General features: G+C 33.5%; 1 protein-coding gene across 1 annotated transcript in view; it reads right to left on the bottom strand.

Moving 5' to 3' along the window:
• Positions 1-2,990: 2,990 nt before the first annotated feature.
• LOC131673778 (tRNA pseudouridine synthase Pus10) overlaps positions 2,991-23,032 on the bottom strand; it is a 97,549-nt gene continuing 77,507 nt past the window's right edge. Inside the window, exons 3-4 of the mRNA XM_058952053.1 lie at positions 3,705-3,830; positions 2,991-3,638 (exon numbers count right to left, since the gene is read on the bottom strand). Coding sequence (XP_058808036.1) covers positions 3,010-3,638; positions 3,705-3,830 — 755 coding nt within the window. The 3' untranslated portion in view covers positions 2,991-3,009. The remainder of the gene's footprint in view (positions 3,639-3,704; positions 3,831-23,032) is intronic.

Below are 23,032 nucleotides of genomic sequence, written 5' to 3'. Positions count from 1 at the left end.
GTTTAAATTTTTTCAATATAAAATTATGCCAAAAAATATATGTTTTTAACCCCTAAAATATAGGAGATGCTACCTTTACTCTTCGAATCACCATGAGATATTTGCTTCTTTTGTAAGAAATAACCTCCAATTTTTTTCACTGAAAAATATTAATTTTAAGCCGAGATATTAAAAAAAAACGCTTTTTGGGGGTTATCTTTGGGGGAGGTTTTTAACCCTTAAAAGTGTAAATTAGCCGATAAAAAAAAACACGTGTCTCTTATTTTTTTATGTTCTATAATATGTATCAAAATAATCAAAATCGGTGAGATTGGGTTGGGTACCTTTTCTTGTTAGAGGGATTGGACAAACGTTATGAACAAATTAAAAATTGTGAGTTTCTAATAGAAGAGATTCAGAAAGGTATAGAATTTTTATATAATAACACATATTTTGTGTTCAACAAAATTTATTATAAACAAATATTTGGAAGCCCGATGGGCTCACCTATCTCTCCTTTACTGGCTGATATTGCTATGGAAGACTTAGAGAAACATTGCCTGAGCGTGTTGCGGAATGAATATCAAATTAATCCTGTTTTCTATTACAGACATGTTGATGATACTTTGATGTGCGTTCCGAAAGATAAAATTGATTTAGTTATCGAGACGTTCCATTCTTATCATAATAGACTACAATTTACATTTGAAATTGAAATGAATAATTTTATTCCATTTCTGGACTTAAAACTGATCAGAAATAATAATAAATTAGAATTTTACTGGTTTAGAAAAACAACATAAAACTGACAGAATTTTAAATTTTAACTCAGAACATACAATTCATCAAAAAGTTAATATAGTTTCAAATTTAATTGACCGGGTGTTTTTACTTGCTGACAAAAAATTTCATTCCAACAATTTAAAAATGATTACTAATATTCTGAAAAAGAATAATTCTCCATCTCTATTTATCAAAAAGCATATACAACAACGTATCAATAAATACAAAAAAGGGAATAACAATTTAAAAAAATTAGAAAATAAAAAATTACCTACAGTCTCTATTCCTAATAATTGCAACATCTTGATAAAATGTTCATCTGTGTTAGAGAAACATAACATTATGCCTATCCCGTTATTACAAAAACCATTACAAGAGTTTATCCGTTTAGGAAAAGACAAATCTGATTTATTAGACAAAGATCCTCCATTAAATAAGTCGGAGAGATCAATCACCACACGCTGAGTTGTAACGCTAGATTTTGCTTGAAGATAAAATGCCTGAAATTCTCCTTGACAAATTCAAAACTAACTGATTCAATTTGTTAGTCGTTCCGGCCGAGATCCTCCGGCTCATGGCTCGTCTACGGCCGGAGATACTTCTCGACGTGCTTGACGACAGGAACGTTCAGCGACCGGTGGAAAGAGGCAAGGCTCGTTCTTACTCCAAAAGGTAGGAGCGATCCTGGCACGCTTTCGGCCTACCGACCGTTGAGTTTACTTGATACGACTGGTAAACTCTGATAAATTACCGAGACCGAGACTGATGGACGTGATACAGGCCGGAGGGGGTTTCTCAGGCTTGTAGTTAGGTTTCAGGAGGGGTCGATCGACGATTGGAGCGATCCAAAAGGTTATCGACTCTTTCCTGGAACTGGACAGTCAGGGGTCGATACTAGGACCTGACTTCTGGAATGGTTTATACGATAGCTTGCTTTGGCTTGGGATGCCGCTAGGAGTGACCCTCGTCGCCTAAACTGATGACGTGATAGTGATCACGGAGAGTTCCCCCGAGCTGGCGCAGCTGACGTTGAACCAGACCATGAGTTGCGAACTGCAACTCGCAACAGAAAAGACGGAACTGACGTTTCTCACGAAAAGACGCATAAAGATGATACAACACATAAGGGTGGAGACGTAGGAGATGGAGACCAATAGGGAAGTAAAGTACCTTGGGGTAATCCTCGATACAAAGATGACCTTCTAACCTCATATACATAAGACAATCCAAAAAGCGGCAGAGAGGATAGCACCCTTGAGTAGCCTGATGGCAAACACGATGGGACCGCGATCGGGGAAATGGCGACTGTTAATGATGACAGCTTACTCGATCCTCCTATATAGCGCGGAAATATGGGCAGTCATCCTAAAGACAAAGGAATACTGTAAGACGATGATGGTACAGATACAGGGCGCACTGCGAATCGCTTGCTCCTACCCAACAGTTTCTGTGCAGACTGTTTTGGTGGTGACTGGCGTAATACCAGTGGATCTTCTGGTCTTTGAATGCAAAAGGATCTATGGGAATAGCGCGAACATAGGACGAAAGAACGCGGCAATTGCCGAGCGTGACAGGTCAATTGACATGTGGCAAGGCCGATGGATAGAAGAACGACGTAGTAACTGGACAAGACGACCGATATGGGACTTGAGGCTGTAGCTCGGAAGAAAATTTGGCGATGTAAATTTTTACGTCAGCCAGCTTTGACGGGTCACAGATACTTCCGGCAGTACCATAATATGAACAGAGTACGAACACACAATTGTAAGTACTGTGGACACGAACGAGATGAGACGGAACACGCGTTTTTCGCTTGTGGTCGCTGGACAAGACTCAGATGAGAACTTGAGACAACGGTCAGCAGCACCCCCTTAGTCAGCAAGACTAATATAAGGGGAATTTGCAAAAAGAATTCCGTAACTCCTTGTAAAAAAAAGAATAATTTCTTAATCAATTACTTATACAAAACAATAATTTAGACTTTATCGGATCACAAAAACTTAATAATAATAAGAAATTATTAAATTAATTAGAATTCATTACAACTTATATATGAAAACTCTCCATCATAAGATAAAATATAGAAGGAAAGATTAAAGTAAAACTAAACAGAAGTAACGAATTAATTTTTTTATAAGTGTACATGTAATTATTAATAGATATTGTAAAGGAATTGGGATTTTGCGAATAAACGTTAACATTAAAATCAATTTGAGATATATTTCGAAATTTATTAATAAGTGTAATTTAAGGCCATTCTAAATCAATGTCCATCACGTCTAAGGCTATTATGTCGATTTTATGACCAAGAATAGTACAAAGATTAGGAAACGACCTTCCGAAATCCCCATGAATAAATTCTTTAATATATGTTCCAGCTTGTGATTTTATATCAAGCAATAAGAATGTTAAATTTTCAGGTATGTGATATAGTTTCTTGCGAAAATTTTTTATCTCTGATTCAGTAAGATGTCGCCCTCGTATTTCGTGTATAATGCGTTTTCTTGGAGATAAAGCCCGTCTATGAAGAACCCTTAAGGGCGTATTTTGAATAATTATTAAATTTCGAATGCATTCCAATTTTTTAGTTACATTAACATCAATTTTCCGTTCAGAAATACAAAGTGCTCGATATGTTTTTATTTTCATTTCCTCCCCTTCTTTTAACCTTCGTAGATTACTCTTCTTTAGAATTTTTAAATTTTCTTGTATTTGAATAACATCAACACTATTATTGATAGAATAATATAAATCACTTAGTTGGTTCTGTGATAGTTTGGTAACCTTCGGATTAACAAGTTCCACGGCAAATGGTCTTCCAGTTCCTAACATTCTGACATCTACATCTTCTCTTCCCGATGATAAAAATTTTGATGCTAAAAAATTAGTTTGTAATAAAATATGAATATAGAAGAAGATTAAGAAAATGTATTACTACTTACAATCACTCTGAGTGGATTCAATGATACGTGAACATACTAACTCTTGAACGGAATTTTTTAATTTGAATTCACCTTCAATAAGCCAAGGAGTTTGGCACAGGCGGCGTGACAGCTTGATATATCTTCCTGTGAAATTTGCAATATTCAAAGTTATTTACTTGAACCGTAAATATTAATTAACATATTAAGATTTTTCAATTTCATACACAAAATGGAATATATTGAGTCTACAAGAATAGTTGTTAACTTGTTTAATATTAATAATGTAAATTATTTGATACAAATAATATGTGAATTTCGATTGGATATATTCATTTGAATGTAACAAAATTATTGTTCAGTAAACTATTGTGTAGAATAAAATTGAATTACGCTTTCTTGTTATATTTTTACGTGGCACTAGACAATTACATTTTTGTTTTGCAGATTGTAATACGGCTACGATCGTCTAATTAATTTCCTATTAAGATACATTCTACTTGTCACAGGGAGTTCAATTAATAACCCAGCCCGACGTAAAACATGCTTAACATACTGTCTTGATTCCCTTATAGTTTTCTTAAATGATAAAATTTGTAATAATGGAAAGAAGGAAAATAGTGAGAGCTGGAAATTTACTTAATTTTTAATTATATTCAGCAAAGTTTTGTCAGCACATTTGCTGATCTCTTCAGGCTTTATTAACAGAAAAACAACAAATTATCAACAGTATAGTTTCAATGTAATTTTAATGGCATATAATTATATGTACATGTCGCGATGTCACCGTCAAGCGGTGCGGAAGTGCAACCGCCTGACGCATCATCGCTACATAAGCATTTCAAGTGTCATCCAAATACAAAAGTAGGAGCAGTTGTGTGTTTAGTATGTGGAAATTTCTATCATACGAGTGAAATAGTAGCAAAAATCAATGCAGGAAATGCAATCAAACTAATAAACAGCTCATTCATAATATGCCAGGAGCATCCAAATTTTGCACTAACATCAAACTTGCCATATGGGGACTTAAGTGAACAAGCTAGTGCTTTCATAACACAATTCAAACTTGTAAGCAGAGAGGAAATAAAACAAGAAATACTAAATGAGCTCGTGCATGAGAAACAAATAATGAATGAAAACGATGAACATATGGATTTAACACAAGTAAGTGAATTAAATGAAATACAACAACTAAAAGCTGAAAATAACTTATTGAAAGAACTCTACAAAGAAACAAAGGAAAAAAATGAATTACTAAATGAATTACTCATCAAAGAAAAGCAAAATAGGAATAAGTTATTAGCAAAAGAAAAGAAAAATAAACCAAATAACATATTTAAAAATTCATATGCAGAAACATTGAGTTTACCAAAGCCTAAGCCAAAAAAGGTACCAAGACTTATTATCAAACGAACTAATAAAAATGATACCACTAATTTAGAAAATACCGTAGCTCATTATCTTATCAAAGATAAAACAATACAAACAAAAAAAATTAAAACAGTAAATAACGATACTATCATAATTAACTGCATGAATGAAGAGAGTATTAACACTATAGAAAAAACATTACATAAAAAATACACACGTTTGCTAAAATTGAAAAAGAGCAAATTAGGAAACCAGCAGTTAAAGTTACTGGCATCAGCAAATCTTTCACACAAAATATGCGAGACATTGAGTCAGATATAAACCAAAGAAATTTCCACAATTATGATGACAAAGGTAAAGTAATACAGACATACACTAATGAGAAATTGCAAACTATGACAGTTATAATGGAGGTATCAGCTAATTTGTACAAACACATTAGAGAGAATAAAAGTAGACTTTTTGTTGGTTGCCAAAACTCCAAAGTCTATGACATTATAAATACAAGCCCTTGTTATAACTGTGCTAGGTTTGGACATAGTGGGAGCAAATGTAAAAATGAAGCCACGTGTTACAAATGCGGCGGTAATCACACTGGTAGTCAATGCAACAATAAAACACAAACATGTCCTAATTGCACATACAACAATACTAAATACAAAACTAAATTTGATACTAAACACAGTGCAATTGACAGCCAATCTTGTGAAATTTTAAAAACAAAAATAAACAAATACATTGAAATGTCGGACTACCCCATAATGCCAACACACCAACGCTACTTCGGAAAAATAGAACACCCGGCTGCAGAAAAACCAACAATTAACGCGCGTCCTGCTCTATCAAGCGGCGCATCATTAGCGTCATTAGCCTCCATATCCTCGCTCAACTTACATGGTAACAATAATACGAAATACAAATAAAAATGCATCCCATCGATGAAAATATTAGCAACGAAATTATTATTAATAACACTGATGAATTAAATGAGCACATAATAACAGAAAAGGAAATTATTATCTGTGTTAATATCAGAAGTTTGAATGCCAATTACACCAAACTTCTAACATTTATAAACAACCTACAAAAAAACCAAGTGTTATAATATGTACTGAAACATGGAATTTACAACATTTCCTAGTCTTCAATATTAAAGGATACAGTATGTACTATAACAATAGTAGTATTAATAAGGCTGATGGCGTGGTGATCTATATCAGAGACGACATAATTGAATCAACAGAAATAATTCAAATACAAAATTTAAAAATTTTACAAACTACAATACAGTTAGGAAATGAAAAAACTATACTGTTAGCAGCTATATACAGATCACATGACCTACACAAACCACAATTCATACAATCGATCAAAACATACATAACTCAACACATAAAGAAAAAAAATTCAATATTAATAGGCGATTTCAACTGCGGCATTTTAAGCCAAGATCCTTGGGATCAAGAATTCTTGCAAATGTTAATGGAAAAAGGACACCATTCAGGATTTAATACGATTACCAGACCTTCGCTGGACAACAACAACAGTGGAACATGCATTGATAATTTTTTTATAAAAATGGAAAATAACGCATACAAAACTTTCAACGTCAACACCCCGTTCAATGACCATTATCCACTAATAATGGCGTTGCAGAACCAAACAAAAAGCATAAATCACTCACATAATAAAAAACAAATTAATTACCGAAAACTTCAACATATAGCTCAAACTATAAATTGGAATGAAAATAGTGAAACTAATGATACAAATCAATCTATCAATAACTTAATCATGAAAATACAATATTGCCTTAAACAGGCAGAAAAGAAAAATGTTACAAACAAAACTATTAATAGCTTGAAGCCAAGAAAAAAATGGATCACCAAAGGCATAATAAACTCATGTAAAACTAAAGAAAACCTATATATTGAATGGAAATATAATCCTCACGATACAACAAAAAAAAACTATAACAATTTTATCAAAATTTTAGATAAGATAATTACAATAGCAAAAGAAAATTACGATAAAAAAATCATAGAAATGGTGCAACATGATCCTAAGAAATTATGGTCAGTTGTCAACAACAAACTAGGGAGAAATACTCAAAATAACAAAACTATTGATTACATCACGGACAAAAATAATAGAATCACCAATCCAGAAAAAATTGCAAACAAAATGAACACATTTTTTTGTGAAATCGGAACGGAACTTAGCAATAATATAATATAACCGCTCAACCTCCCAAAAATAAACCCGAAAACAATATTTTTAAATTTTACAAATGAACAAGAAGTAAAGAAAATAATTGGCAGACTAAAAAACAAAAAAGGAGGAGTTGATGGAATTAATTCATTATTATTAAAATCATTAATCCACTACGTATCTGAACCACTTGCACTTGCTATAAATAAGTGCATTATTAATGAAACTTGGCCTGATGCTTTAAAAGAAGCGGATATTATACCAATCCACAAATCAAAAGAAAAACATTTAGCAAATAACTACAGACCTATTTCTCTAATCTCCAACATAGCTAAAATCTTTGAAAAAATAATACATAGAAGAATTCAATCTTTCATTGTCAACTGTAATTTACTTTCCACAAATCAATTTGGCTTTCGAAAAAACAGATGCACAAAACATGCACTAAATTATATTTCAAACAACATTTATGAACAATTAGATGCAAGTAAACCTATAGCAATAACTTTTCTGGATCTTGCCAAAGCCTTCGACACAGTTGATCACAAGATACTGTTACAAAAATTATACAACTATGGTATTAGGGGTAGTGCCTATAACCTTATCAAAAGCTATCTAACAAATAGAAAACAATGTGTGAAGGTAAATAATGCAAGTAGCGATAAACAAATAGTAAAAATGGGTGTTCCACAAGGAACTATACTGGGTCCGCTACTTTTCCTACTATACATAAATGATCTACTAACGATACTACCAGAAAAATCCATACTATCTTTTGCAGACGATACAGCAATCATAGCAAAAGGTAAGAATTGGAAAGAAGCTGAAACTAATATGAACAGATATCTAAAAATAGTGGGAATTTGGCTTGCTCTTAATAAACTATCTTTGAATATAGACAAGACATCGTACATGGAATTTGGAAATTATCATGACAGTACGCCAAAAAATCTGAAAATTGAAATCTTAGGACATCCAATACACCGAGTCGAAAACATAAAATATCTTGGAGTTACTTTTGACAGTAATATGAAATGGGATTTACATCTACAAATTCTATACCAAAAAACAAAATATCTAACTTTTGTCCTATATAAGCTATCAAAAATAATGAATACCAGTACATTAAAAATGATCTACTATGCACTCTTTCACAGCATAATGACCTATGGAATTATAGCTTGGGGAGGAGCGTACACAGGTCGAATTAAAGTAATACAAAACTTGCAAAACAGACTACTAAAAATAATCTATAAAAACTAATTTGTGACACATGAATACCCACTTAACTTAGATCAATGCTTTTCATTGGAATCTCTATTATTCCACTACGATACTTTTAAGGACAAATATATTGGAAAAGAAAGAAAAACAAGATTCGCCTCAATCCAACACCCAAAAAGAACACTAACTATCAGCATAAAAAACAGTTATGTAAGAGCAATTATGTTATACAATAAACTACCAAATGACTTGAAAACAATTAACAACACGACAACTAGGAAAAACAAACTTAAAAAATGGATCAAAGGAAACCCAATATGGCAAATAGATTAAACTGCAAAAATATAAAACAATTAATTGATCTCTATGGTACTCTGTATCCGACACCGGAAGTCCATGAGGATGCAGTAAACCAGAACAAATTAATACTAGATATTAGAACATTTATTTGTGCAAATAACAATTGCAATTTATCTCCAGCAAGATTAACAAACATAGAACGTGTCATCTACAAAAGAACCATGAATGCAACAACAGGATATTTCACTACAGCCAGACAGATGCTAAATAGAACATTGGATTAAAATAACAAATCATAAATATCTTTATACAAATTATTAATTAGTTTTAAGTATTAGTATTAGTTTATTAAACATGCCAGACCAGCGCACAGGAAGAAATTCCTCTGCTGGATTACATGTAATGTAATGTAATTGTATATTATTAATCATTATTAATGTATATTTACTCTGGACTTAAATAAATAAATAAAATAAATGTGTGTACCTGATTTCTCTCGTGGTCAAATTATTATAGGCTAAAACGAATAGCTCGTAGTCAGTCATGTTACAATAAGTAAGAAATCAAGTATTTCAACACACATATATATTATATATATTCTTCATCTATTGTCCCTTCCTCATCGATCTTAATAAAGGCTTATAGGTTTGACTAAGATATTGTATATCCTCTTTTCTATTTAACGTATTTTTATGTAAGCCAATGTGTAACATTTCGGATATTCTTCGTTTCTTATAATTCTTTTCATAATCCAATATCTTAGCTTTTTTCCAGTCAAATTCATGTGAGAACGTTCTTCTATGTGTAGCTACTACTGTATCTGAATCAATGTTTTTTTTGTGTTCGTTTAATCTACTTTTTAATGAACGTTTACTTTCACGTATATAGATCGCTGAACATTGTTTGCAGTTAAAACTGTAGACAATAACAGTGTTGCCTAATAAATTAGATTTGTCTTTTCCTAAACGGATAAACTCTTGTAATGACTTTTGTAATAAAGAGATTGGAGTAATGTCAAATTTTTAACACACATTGTTTTTCTGTTAATAAAGCCTGAAGAGATACAGTAGTCGCTGCACATAGAAGAACTCTCTCACGCGAATTTGACTAGGACAAAACTAAGATATTGGATTATGAAAAGAATTATAGGAAACGCAGAATATCCGAAATGTTACACATCGGCTTACATAAAATCACTTTAAATAGAAAAGATGATATAAAATATCTTAGTCATATCTATAAGCCTCTATTAAGATCGATGAGGAAGGGATGATAGATGAAGAATATATATGGGTAATTCCATAGAATTTTTAACATTCGCAATTCCGGGGGGTCACCGATCCTGCCCGAGGCCTTGATTTGTTGTTGTACATGCAAAAAAAGAACTTTTGGCTATCTCAGTTTTTTTTAAAATATATATAGCCAGTTATGTATATAAATAGGTAAAAAAAGAGCCTTTTTTTAGCCATTTTTGAAGGATCGTAACTCCGCGAGTTTTTAAGATACCGGGACAGGCGACCTCGCATTCGATTCGTCTTTTCACGTACTTCTCCAAACATTACGGTCCAAAACCTGCAAGAACAGTTCCCTAAGCGCCCGCTCAATGTAAACGAATGGTATCCGGCTACGGTAATGGTCATATTCAAGGACCCGTAGCTCCGTCAATTTTGATTTTTTCGAAAAACGGCAACGGACTTTTCTGTTCGTCTTGAAAAGACCTTTAACTTGCGATCCCGCCCATTTCGCTAGCTTCATTTAGATCAGAAATACAGCTATTTGAAATTGGCTATTTTTCCAAAAATAGCAAAAATTCAAATTTTCAAAGTGGATTAAAAAAAAACCTATTTAATTTTTCGTATATATTTTTTTTAAATTTATAGTGCATAGTACGTAGAACGTCCTCCTAAAATTTGGCGAGGGTACTTTGCTTTATTTTCGAGAAAAAAATGTTTGAAAATCTCACTTTTTTAATTATCGAAAAAAACACCATTTTCCAGCCCACTCATCTCTGGTTCTAAAACGCCCAACAAAAGTCTGAACAACGAAATTGAAACTCTTATGAAAGCCAAAGAACTTCTACTAACTTCATTCAGAAAGACTCAAATACAAATAACTTACATGCATTGAAAGTTGTTTCCAAAATTATGTGATTCTGGCCGTCTATCGAATCTTCTCGTAACTAGATCAGGCATCATGTCATATCATACACAAGACTATTTGTTTTCGAGTTTAATTTAATTAGATTTATAATAGTTTCGATTGAGCGAGAAATCACATCTAAGACTAAAAAGAGAATTTTTCAATATGCGTCAGCGTTGTCACTGAATAGATGATAGACAATGTCAGATAATTTTTTATAATTATTTTGAAGTTATCAATGACAATGACTGATAAATACAATAAATACAATTATTTATGTACACTATATTTTTTTATGTATTTGAATTATTTTGACATTTACGAAAGCCTAATATAATATTCGCGATCGAAAAGTTGACTGCAGCACTGAATGCTTTCGATAGCAGCGGATGGTTAAAACTACTTCAACAGCATGTTTGCTGCTGTTAAATTCAGTCATTTTCCCATGTTAATTGAATGGGCTGGCGAACGAAGCGCCCCCTCGATTTCATTGCGATCGCGAATAGGACTCCATCTTGGTAGTTACATGACTTGTCAACAAGACTGTGTATATTGTGTAGTAGCCAGGAAAGTTTTTGTCAATTACACACATTAAAAGATAGCGCACAAAAACGTCTAATGAATTTTTGAAGTAGAAGATTAAAAGCACTATTGAATGGTGCAAATGGTTTTTCAAATATTCAATTTTATTGATTTTGAGGTACTGACATCAGAAGTCCTTTTTCCACCTTGTAAAGTAGACCCGTTTAGTTGTTGTTGCCGCTGTTGCTAAGTAGCTAATAAGTATTAGTCATAACAAAAAACTGTATTAAAACATGAAATATGAAATACCACAAAAGTAATTGACGAACGATTGTTAGAAAATATGTCAGTACATACTACGCCTTTTTTAACTTTTTAAATGTTCGGTTTATATGTTGATATAGACTTTTGGTGTGACATGATAATCCGCTTGTGGGTAACTTGAAAGTATAATTCTGGAATATCATTCTGAATTTGCATATAGCATTAAGGTATAAATAAATTTATCGTTATATAGTCAGCAAATATATTACATTTTATGAAAACACATTTTTCTTCATTTTTATAGAAAAACATCTCTACACATTTTAAAAAAAATATTTCTGTAAAGATAGATATTATATATTTATTCTTTAATTTTTAGAAAAATATTAATGTAATTCGAAAAAATATATCTATGTCATATATTGTCTGTCTTGTAATTTGAATACTATTTCATGATCTATTATGTTTATTTATGAAAATTATCATTTTGTATTTGACTTTATTTGGATGGTGATTATGCTCAAAAAAACTTTCTCATTATTACTAAATAATTGTCGGATCTGACAAATACTACAGCTCTGACTGTTCATGTTATCAAAAATTTATTCAAACCACCAAGACAATTAAATTCCTTTGAATATTATACGTTTAAGGGATCTAGCCATTGTTAAATCTGAAATTCGACAACAGTTAAACGAAAAAAATAACAAAATTTTCTAAATTTCTTTAAAATTTATAGACATTTTTAGATTCTCAGTAATGTAGCAATACGGTTATGAATAATCCTTGAAAATTTTGCCAAACGCTTATTTGTATAAATTTTATTAAAACCAACAATTTCATATCTCTCGGCATGTTTTTTGAAAAACTTCAGTACTTTGTTCAGTTTATTCTTATTGAAATTCTCTTACTTGAAACCTGTCAAGTGTCAGATAAAATTTATGAAAAATCACAATTTAATAATAGCATTATAAAAAATATTAGAGATACTTATTCAAAAAAAGATAGGATGTTTTTTTATTGAATTTCTTTTCTTGTCCACTTACTCTTTTATTTAAGGTTTCAACAAAACAGAAATATCACTCATATACAATCGGTATCAAGTTTACACAGAACTGAAGATAACAATAAGTATCAAAAACCAACAACCTTTATTGGTACTGTCATTCACTGTGTCATGACATTTGATTTACACTAAATACTTTTATACAAGTCAAATCAGATATGAGATTATTTTGTATTTAGTCTTTGTCGCTCAAACATAATTTTATTTTTGTTATCATAATACTTTTTTAATAATATGTTATTTTCTTAGTACAAATATATAAAATGTAAAGTTTAGTTTCAAATGGTTGTAAAAAGTTAAAGAATAAATAATTGTAACCAAACAATGAAAAATCTTTTACAACATGAGTTAATACTTTTAGAAAATAAAAGTAGCTTACTATTTGATGACAAAAATGTTTATGAGCCAAAGAGAAGTGAAAGTTGGTATTTTACAAAAAATAGCGTAAGAAACTGTTCTACAATGATGCGTATAACTGAAGCACTGGCTGGTCCTCAATATAATTCTGCGTTTATTACAATTTTTTACATTAAATTTACAAAAAATATGATGATATGTTCAAATTCCAGGTTTTATTTTTGAAAGTATAAGAATCTTACGACTATTCAAGAATTTGTCATTTTTATTCAACATGGATAATGAAAGATGCTTAGTAGGACGTTTATTAGATACTAAATGTGGAAATAATTTATTTATAAAAGAATCAGTTAATCTGAAAGACTTGTGCGAGGAGGATTTAAAAGCTCTTCAATATCGAGTGCCAAACTTTCCACCAAATCCAAGTGGAGTAATTTGTCCTTTGCACAATAATTATATGCTAAAAAATTATGCTATGTACCAGAAGAAATGTTTTGATCCTTATGAAAAACATAAAGCTATCATTAAAACTTGTTTGAAAGAAATTTCTCTAGAAAAATGTGAAGATTTTTATAAAGCCAGTAACATTTTAATACCACCTGGCAACAAAGTGTGTGCAAAATGCGGAATATTAATTTCAGAAGCAATTACAAAGTGGGAAAACGAACAAAATGAACTCATAGATAAAGATGAATCTGTCTCTTTTACTTGTACTGAAAGTGAGCCGGATTCACAAGTTATTTCGGCAATAAGTAGTGTAGGTGATAATAGCAACTCGACTAATACGCTGACTAGTACACCGTCTACATCTGGAGGCAGCTTAGGATTTCAACCTGAAAGCCAAGAGCAAATGCAAAAAGAGCAAAATCTAAAAAGAATTCTTGATGCTGTAGAGTTACCTTTGCCAAAACGACAAAAATTATCCGATGTAAGTCGAGAAAACTTGACTCTGGAAATGGCTCATAGTGTTTGTGAGCGGGTTGTAGATCAAATGAATGGTGTTTTTGGTACAAATGTAGAAATTCCAGAATTATCAAAGTTGCAAAAAGATAGTAAGTCGCTTGAATCAATATTAGAAAATATAAAAGATGCTTATGATAAACAAACTGCAAGTCGGGAAAGAATAAGAATTTTAACTTTATTCCCAAAAAATTGGACTCATGATCAAGTTCAACAACATGTTGATTGCTCTAGTTATATGATCAGAAAAGCTAATATAGTACGAGAAGAAAATGGTAATTTTTTTTACTAGTAAACGTTTATAATTTATAAAGATTGTTAACTCTTACTTGACACACTTCTGTAAATTCCCGATATCGTGCAAAAATTTTTATAACAAATCACCGATTGCGTATTTTCAAAAATACAACTTATACAATTAAAAATGAAGACTTATGTACAGTGACAAAATCAAAATATGTATAAAAAAATGAGTAAACCATATTTTTTATAAAAAAATTGAAACTTTCCTGGTTTCTAGTGTGATGTCTATAGTTTGAAAGGGCAATGGATTTTTTTAAACTTAAGTGCTTAGATTAACTGGAAACATGGCTTTCAAACCTTGGGTTGATTAAAGTTGAACGGTTGATTACCCTAGTGTGTCAAACAGGGGTTGATATGTATTCACCTATTGATGTAAAAATTGATAAATTAATTAATGCACGAATACATTTCTTTGCTTGAACACTAAATAAGATTGTTATTTTTTAAATTTCGACTAAGTATTGATTTAAATATATTTGAAGGTGTGCTTGGAGATCCTGGGCGTAAAAAACCTTGTCATTATTCTGATGAATTGATAGATTCTATTCAAGATTTTTATAGAACAAATAGTAGAATGTGTGCTGGTGCTAAAAAATATGTCTCTATTTTGAACGAAAAAACTAATAAGAAAGAAAAAGTACAGAAAAAGCTTCTTTATACCATTAAAGAATTATATGACAAGTGGATTAACGACAATAAGGACGACCTTCAAAAATATCCTGGATTTTCATATTTCGCTAGTTTGAGGCCTAAGGACTGTAAAACAGCAGGTGAGCCTGGTACTCACTCTATTTGTGTTTGTGGTGAGCACCAGAATGTAAAATTAAAATGTAGAGCATGTTCAATTACTTTGAAATACAGAGTATTAATGGCATTGTCAGTATGTTCTGTTGAAAATGAAAGATGTATGCTTCATGATTGCCCAAACTGCCTAGGTCCAGATGCCATTCGAGAGTATTTAGAAGAAAACAATTTAATCAAAATTAGTGGCTCAGTAAAGTATTATACTTGGTTGTCAGTTGATATTAATAACAAAAGGGACACAAAGTAACAGTCGCGTAACACTGCAATCAGTGACTGAAGATGCAGATACATTTTATGATAACTTGATTATGGATGTATGGAACTTGAGGAAGCACCATTTTGTTAATGAATGCCAGAAAAATTATTTTGAATACACAAAGAACAATTTAGAATATGACACAGGTCTTATTATAATGGATTTCGCAGAGAACTACACTTTCATAGCTCAAGATTCCACCCAGGCATTTTACTATAATAATAGCCAAGCAACATTGCATCCATTTTTGTTGTACTACAGAGATAGCGATGATAAACTATAACATGCAAGTTTTTATGTCGTTAGCGACTATTTAAAACATAATGCTTATGTTGTTCATCTTTTCCAACAAAAAGTCATGGAAATTTTAAAAGAAAATTTTCCGTGGATTAAAAAGCTCATATACTTCTCTGACGGAGCTCCAACGCAATACAAGAACAAGTATGTAATTTTCTTGATAGAATTTGAAATAAATGAATTTATTTGAAAAAAATTTTGGTAATGTTAAATAATCTCAAATGTTACAGAAATAATTTCGCCAATACTTGTACACATGTCAAAGATTTTGGTATTGAAGTTGTGTCATACAACTTTTTCCCCACGGCCCATGGAAAAGGACCATGTGACGGCACTGGAGCTGTAGCTTCTTTGAGGCTGCCGCCTGAACAACAAATTGTCACTCCCCTGAGCCATGTATGAATTTTTGAGCGAGAACATGATTTCAACAAGGTAAGTAAAAATAATTATGATATTCATACACTGTTGAAATTAACATACTTCGAATTATCACAGATTTCTATGGGTCAATAATACAGAATGTGAACAAAGGGAACGAAAATTGAAAAAACGTTTTGACTCAGCATGCACAGTCGAAGGTACTAGAACATATCACTGCATGAGGCCAATTGATGAGAAACACACAGAGTTCAAAATTACCTCACTATCTGAAACATCAAAAGTCGAAACTGTTACGAAATAATTAAAATTTTACTTTGAGTTTCTTTTTTAATGTTCAAAGATTTGTTAAATAATAGTGACAGTAATAAAATTTTAATAAAATAGAATTTTTGAATTATCCAAACCTACGTTTGAAAAATAACTTTACAACAAATAGTACAACAATATTCCCTATTTTGGTGCGAAAGTTACCTTTGAGAACATGTAGCTTTATTGTTTTCAAATTTAATTAAATGATGCTTGATCCAGTTACAAGAAGATTTGATGCTTTATCTAGAGGTAGTTACGAGAAGATTCGATAGACGGCCAGAATCACATAATTTTGGAAACAACTTTCAATGCATGTAAGTTATTTGTATTTGAGTCTTTCTGAATGAAGTTAGTAGAAGTTCTTTGGCTTTCATAAGAGTTTCAATTTCGTTGTTCAGACTTTTGTTGGGCGTTTTAGAACCAGAGATGAGTGGGCTGGAAAATGGTGTTTTTTTCGATAATTAAAAAAGTGAGATTTTCAAACATTTTTTTCTCGAAAATAAAGCAAAGTACCCTCACCAAATTTTAGGAGGACGTTCTACGTACTATGCACTATAAATTTAAAAAAAATATATACGAAAAATTAAATAGGTTTTTTTTAAATCCACTTTGAAAATTTGAATTTTTGCTATTTTTGGAAAAATAGCCAATTTCAAATAGCTGTATTTCTGATCTAAATGAAGCTAGCGGAATGGGCGGGATCGCAAATTAAAGGTCTTTTCAAGACGAACAGAAAAGTCCCTTGCCGTTTTTCGAAAAAATCAAAATTGACGGAGCTACGGGTCCTTGAATATGACCATTACCGTAGCCGGATACCATTCGTTTACATTGAGCGGGCGCTTAGGGAACTGTTCTTGCAGGTTTTGGACCGTAATGTTTGGAGAAGTACGTGAAAAGACGAATCGAATGCGAGGTCGCCTGTCCCAGTATCTTAAAAACTCGCGGAGTTACGATCCTTCAAAAATGGCCAAAAAAAGGCTCTTTTTTTACCTATTTATATACATAACTGGCTATATATATTTAAAAAAAAAACTGAGATAGCCAAAAGTTCTTTTTTTGCATGTACAACAACAAATCAAGGCCTCGGGCAGGATCGGTGACCCCCCGGAATTGCGAATGTTAAAAATTCTATGGAATTACCCATATATATATATATGTGTGTAGAAATACTTGATTTCTCACAGTATTGTAACGTGACTCACTAGTGGAGAAGACACCACTAAATGGACGGTCTTGAAACAGATGCTGTATGGCGTTCTGATTCTGAGGCCTAGATGAACTATCGGTGGACATACTTGAGAACTGGAATTTTAGATTTCAGGTGGGGGTCGGAAAGATTATCTTCAAAGTACTATGCCAATCTCAGATCAAGGAGGCTGAAGAAAAAGTCGAGGCGGAAGTGCAGTAGCGGGTGGATAATAAATATGATTCTTACCTAGATACGCTTTTTTTCAGATAAATTTGTATCATTCCAAAAGCGCCTCTGCAATTTTAGCAAGTAGCATGGAAAAGGTGCAGACATATATAGCACTAATACAGGAACCATGGGTATAGCGGGGCCATATTAGGAGGCGGATGACATAAAAGCAAGAACTGTTTGTTTGAAGTAATGACGGGAGTACGCGAACATGCATTTGTATCAAGAGTATAGTATATTATTTTCTGATACAGAAATTAAGTTCCAGAGACTGCCCAACCATCAAGATTGAGCTACAAGATAACGAAATATTAACAAATAGGATAAAAAAGGTGATCTAATACTGTCGTCATAAGAATCTTGACCTGGTAATTGGGTGTGATGTCAACGAACATCATGCGGTATGGGGAAGCTTCGATATCAATGGAAGGGGCGCAAACTTACTGAAATAACTTCAAGAAATACAATTAGACATAGAAAACAGAGAAATATAATTAGACATTGAAAACAGAGGAACCAACTTTTATTAATTCAATTAGAAGCAAAGTTCTAGACTTTACTGTAGTTTCAATAAATATTAGAAAAAATACTCATAGATGAAGAGTGGAAAACGAACCATCCATGTCAAATCATAGGACCATAACTTTCAGGATTAAGGTTCTAAGGTCCATCAGGGTACCTAGGAGGGAACCCAAGAATACAAACTAGGAAGAATACAGGATAGAGCTAGGAAATAAACTAGCTCATTTAAAGGATAAATATGGCAATAGAACGGATCTGGACGAGACTGTGGAATTTGTTCAAGATACCATGGTAAAAGCGTATAAGAACAACCGTTCATTTAAAACAATTACACAGGCTGGTGATACGCCATAGTGGAAAAAATACATTGAAATAGCAAGAAGAGAGGCTCGGAAAGTATTTAATAGGACAAAAAAGGTTAAATACTTTTGAAGGATGGAAAGTATACAGAGAAACTTGTGGCAAGAAAAACCGCTTAGTAGCGATTACCCTGTCGTCTTTCTTCTCTCGTTGTCTATCGTTGTCTTGCTATCGTTAAGCTGGGCATCGATGTGATTGCATTATCGCAATACCCAGTTTATATAATTTAAGGTGTGGATTAGCGACTTAGGGCGGATGAGCTGCGCAATTTCTAGCAGGCTATGAAGACGAAGAGGCGCGAGGGGCAGGAGAGGAGAGAAAATATAAGAGAGCGAGAAAGGAGATAAAGAGCAAGTTGGATAACCGAATTCTATTCGGAAAGAGGGCGGTGGTACTAAGAGAACGGCGAGTATTCAACTATGCGTTTTCATTTTGTTGGCTATTGGTCTGGAAAGCAAGGTCGTCCCCGGCTACTGCAGCAAATTCGTCGACGTTTGTATCATCGCCACCGACACCCGAATTTACAATGAGAGAAGCTGCACCAACTGGGCATGAATAGCGACAATGTGAGTTTTTTTTTCTCTCTTGCCATTTCTTTCCATTCAACACTAATGCGCACATGACGATGGCGATGTCGTGGGCTCTGGACAATCTGATACTCCGCGATGAGCAAAAATGCAACCACTAAGTGACCTTTAATTGTCCTAGTTCGTCAGAGAGGCTCACCACTACATGTTGTTATTCGATTTATAGTTCTTTTCCATAGTCATATGTCATACACGTGTACTCGTCGCACACGCGATCTGAGCGCAGTACTAATAAAAAATATAAGATACGAGGGTGGTCCGATAAGTACTTAGCCTACAAAAGAAAAAAGAAAATTTTGGAAAAGTGGCGTTTTATTTTTCAACATAGTCTCCTTTTAGTTCGATACACTTGGCTCAGCGATGCTCCAACTTCTTTAACCCGTCTGAAAAATACGTTTTCTCGAGGTCAATTAATAATTAATAATAATTTATTCGACTCAAATTTCTGGAGAATACGATGGATGGTGCAGCAGTTCGTAGCATAATTCGACCAATTTGGCCATGGCGACGGTGGAGGTGTGAACCGGTGCGTTGTCATGGTAGAAGAGCACGTTTTTCTTCGCCAAATGGGGCCGTTTTTTCTGCAATTCGACGTCGAATCGGACCAATAATTCAGCATAGTACAGCCCTGTGACCGTTTTGCCCCTCTCCAGGTAGTCGATGTAGATCACACCTTGTGAATCCCAGAAAACGGTGGCCATCACCTTTCCGGCCGATGGGGCAGTCTTCGCCTTCTTCGGAACACTTGCGCCGGGTAAAGTCCACTGTTTCGACTGTTCCTTGGTCTCTGGTGTATACCAGTGAATCCATGTTTCGTCGACTGTCACGAAACGACGCAGAAACTCCTTCGGATTGCGCTTAAACAGCGTCAGACATTGCTCTGAAGTTGTCTCACGGTTGCGCTTGTTGTTCGGAGTGAGCAAACGCGGCACCTATCGCGCCGACAGCTTTCTCATGCCAAAAATTTCATGCAGGACATGACCCACGCGGTCTTTTGAGATGCCTACGATCTTAGCTATCTCGCGCACATTCAATTGTCGATCTGCCAATACGAGATCGTGAATTTTTGTCACGTTATCCTCCGTGGTAGCCGTTTTCGGAGTACCTGGACGTGGCTCTTCAAAAATCGACGTGCGACCACGTTGAAACTCATTAAACCAATTTTTGACCAATTTTTGACGAGTCACCGTACACAGCATCCAAGCGCTTTTTGAGTTCGCTGCGCGATGTCCCTTCCAAAAACAAGAATCGAATCACCGACTGATACTGCACCTTTTCCATTTTTCAAAAATCAACGGACACACTTGCTTTCATACGCTCTCAAAAATAAACTACAACTCCGGTCCGGCTAAAATCTGAACAGTAACCATCGAGAAGGTTGTATTACGTGATAGAATATTTCTTTTGCGAGAGTGGCGCCATCGGGCGGTGAGGTTAAGTACTTATCGGACCACCCTCGTACACCGAAATAAACAAACCACATGTACGTGGAACATATACACTAGGCCGAAGATGAAATAGAGCATAGATGCGTAGAGATAACCGCTACCCTAAATAAATAATTAAGCTACACGCATCTCTCGGTTCCCAGGACACACTTGCTCTTAAAGGAAGTGATAAGTACATCTCTTCTAGCACTGACGGCAAGTTTGTGAGACCCCGAGAGGGACAAGCGTAGGCAGTCTTGTACATGATTTCGCCATGTAAAGATAACTTTCCGGAGTTCTGCCATTTCATAATAAGAACCGCGAGACTATAATTCTCTACTATCTTATCCCGGACTATAATTAGTACGATGGGGGTGCTGATAGGATTCCTGGACCGACAGGCGCCACATTGTGGTCAATAGGTTCAAAACCATTTAGATGCCAGAAATCTTGTTCAAACTTTATAATTTTTGGTGATGATCTTTTTTAAACTATATGGAAGAGAGCTACGAAGCCTATTCTCCAAACTCACAAACCCAAAACCTCAAACCCACAAACACCAAGCCTCAAACCCACAAATACAAAACCCCAAACCCAATACTCCAAACCCACAAACCCAAACCCCCAAACCCCAAACCCTCAAACCCACAAACCCAATACTTAGTTTTAGTTTTCTGCGCATCTTCAAAATGAAATTATCTTCTGCATTTTACAAAGAAAATGTATTTAGAAATAAAAATTGCCAGTGGTTATCAGAAAATGGTATTATTGATCTTAAAGAGGATGCCCCAAGTGGTGGCAGACCATCATTAGATAATTACGAAGGTAATTCTAAATCTACTAAGCGCAGAAAAATACTACTTCTGTCTGAAAGTTATTCAGAAGAAGAAATAAAACAGGCTTTTTATAAAAACTTAAGAGATTCTGGAAAGAAACATTTGATACATATTATTGAATGCCTTTTAAACAATGAAGAATGCAACTTACTTACATCCATCTTACTTACATCTTACAACTTACTTACTTACCGAAACTGAATCATTAGCTCTTATTGAGGATACAAAGTTATCTCGGTGGCAGTATGATACGATTCGAAAACGATCTAAAGAAAAGAATGCAGATATTTTTATACCTTATTAAAAGCTTGCAGAAGCAAAAGCAGAATGCTATCCTGTACCTTCAAGTATATTAATAACTGAGAAACACGTTTCCATTGATTTGCAAGCTTTATTAGATCATACATGTAAGCGGTTACTACAAATACCTACTGTTATTTCTCTCATACCTAAAAATGTAATTGAAGTATCTCTTATAATGACTTGTAAATGGGGATGTGATGGTGCATCTGATCAGAGTGAATATAAATAAAAATTTACTGATGGCACTACATCAGACAGTAGTATTTTTATGATCTCTAGGGTACCGCTTACATTAGAAGAAAATATACCAAATTTAAGAAAAAAAATTTGGTCTAATCCACAATCTGGCTCGACTAGATATTGCCGAGTTATCAGTTTCGAATATATCAAAGAAACACCAGAGAACACTCGTGATAAAGTAGCTCGAATAAAATCTGAAATCAACGCTCTATCACCAACGTCACTAGAGATTGCTAGTATAAAAATTCATGTAAAGCACTCGCTGCATCTAACTATGATAGATGGAAAAGTCGTACAGACATTAACAGATACACCTTCATCCGCATCTTGTGTAATATGTAAAGCAACACCATCACAAATGAATAATTTGAATGAGTTATCGAAAAAAACTGAGATACTTTATAATTTTAAATATGGCTTATCAAGTTTGCATGCATGGATACGATTTATGGAATGTATTCTTCATATAGCATGTAGATTAGATTTCTGCAAGTGGGCTGCAAAATCGATTGAAGAAAAAGAACAAATGAAATTAGTTAAAACTAGGATCCAAAAAATGTTCAAAGATACAACATGTTTACTTATAGATTACCCAAAACAAGGGACAGGATCTTCCAATGACGGTAATACTGCAAGAAGATTTTTTCGTGATCCTGACTTGGCATCCCAAATAACAGGTGTCGACAAACAATTAATCGTTAGATTTGGAATCATATTACAAACTATTGCATGTGGTATAAAAATTGACACCATGAAATTCAAGTTTTATGCGAAAGAAACTTTACAATTATATATAAATTTATATAATTGGTACTATATGCTAGCATCTGTGCATAAGATACTTTATCATGGAAATAAAATCATTGACCATTTTGCACTAATTCCAATAGGTT

This window comes from Phymastichus coffea, unplaced genomic scaffold (assembly GCF_024137745.1).
Source record: "Phymastichus coffea isolate CEN01 unplaced genomic scaffold, Cenicafe_Pcof_1.1 PCOF00195, whole genome shotgun sequence".
Classification (NCBI taxonomy): Eukaryota; Metazoa; Arthropoda; class Insecta; order Hymenoptera; family Eulophidae; genus Phymastichus; species Phymastichus coffea.
The sequence above is the reverse complement of the archived record's forward strand: the minus strand, read 5'-3'. Positions and strand labels throughout refer to the sequence as shown.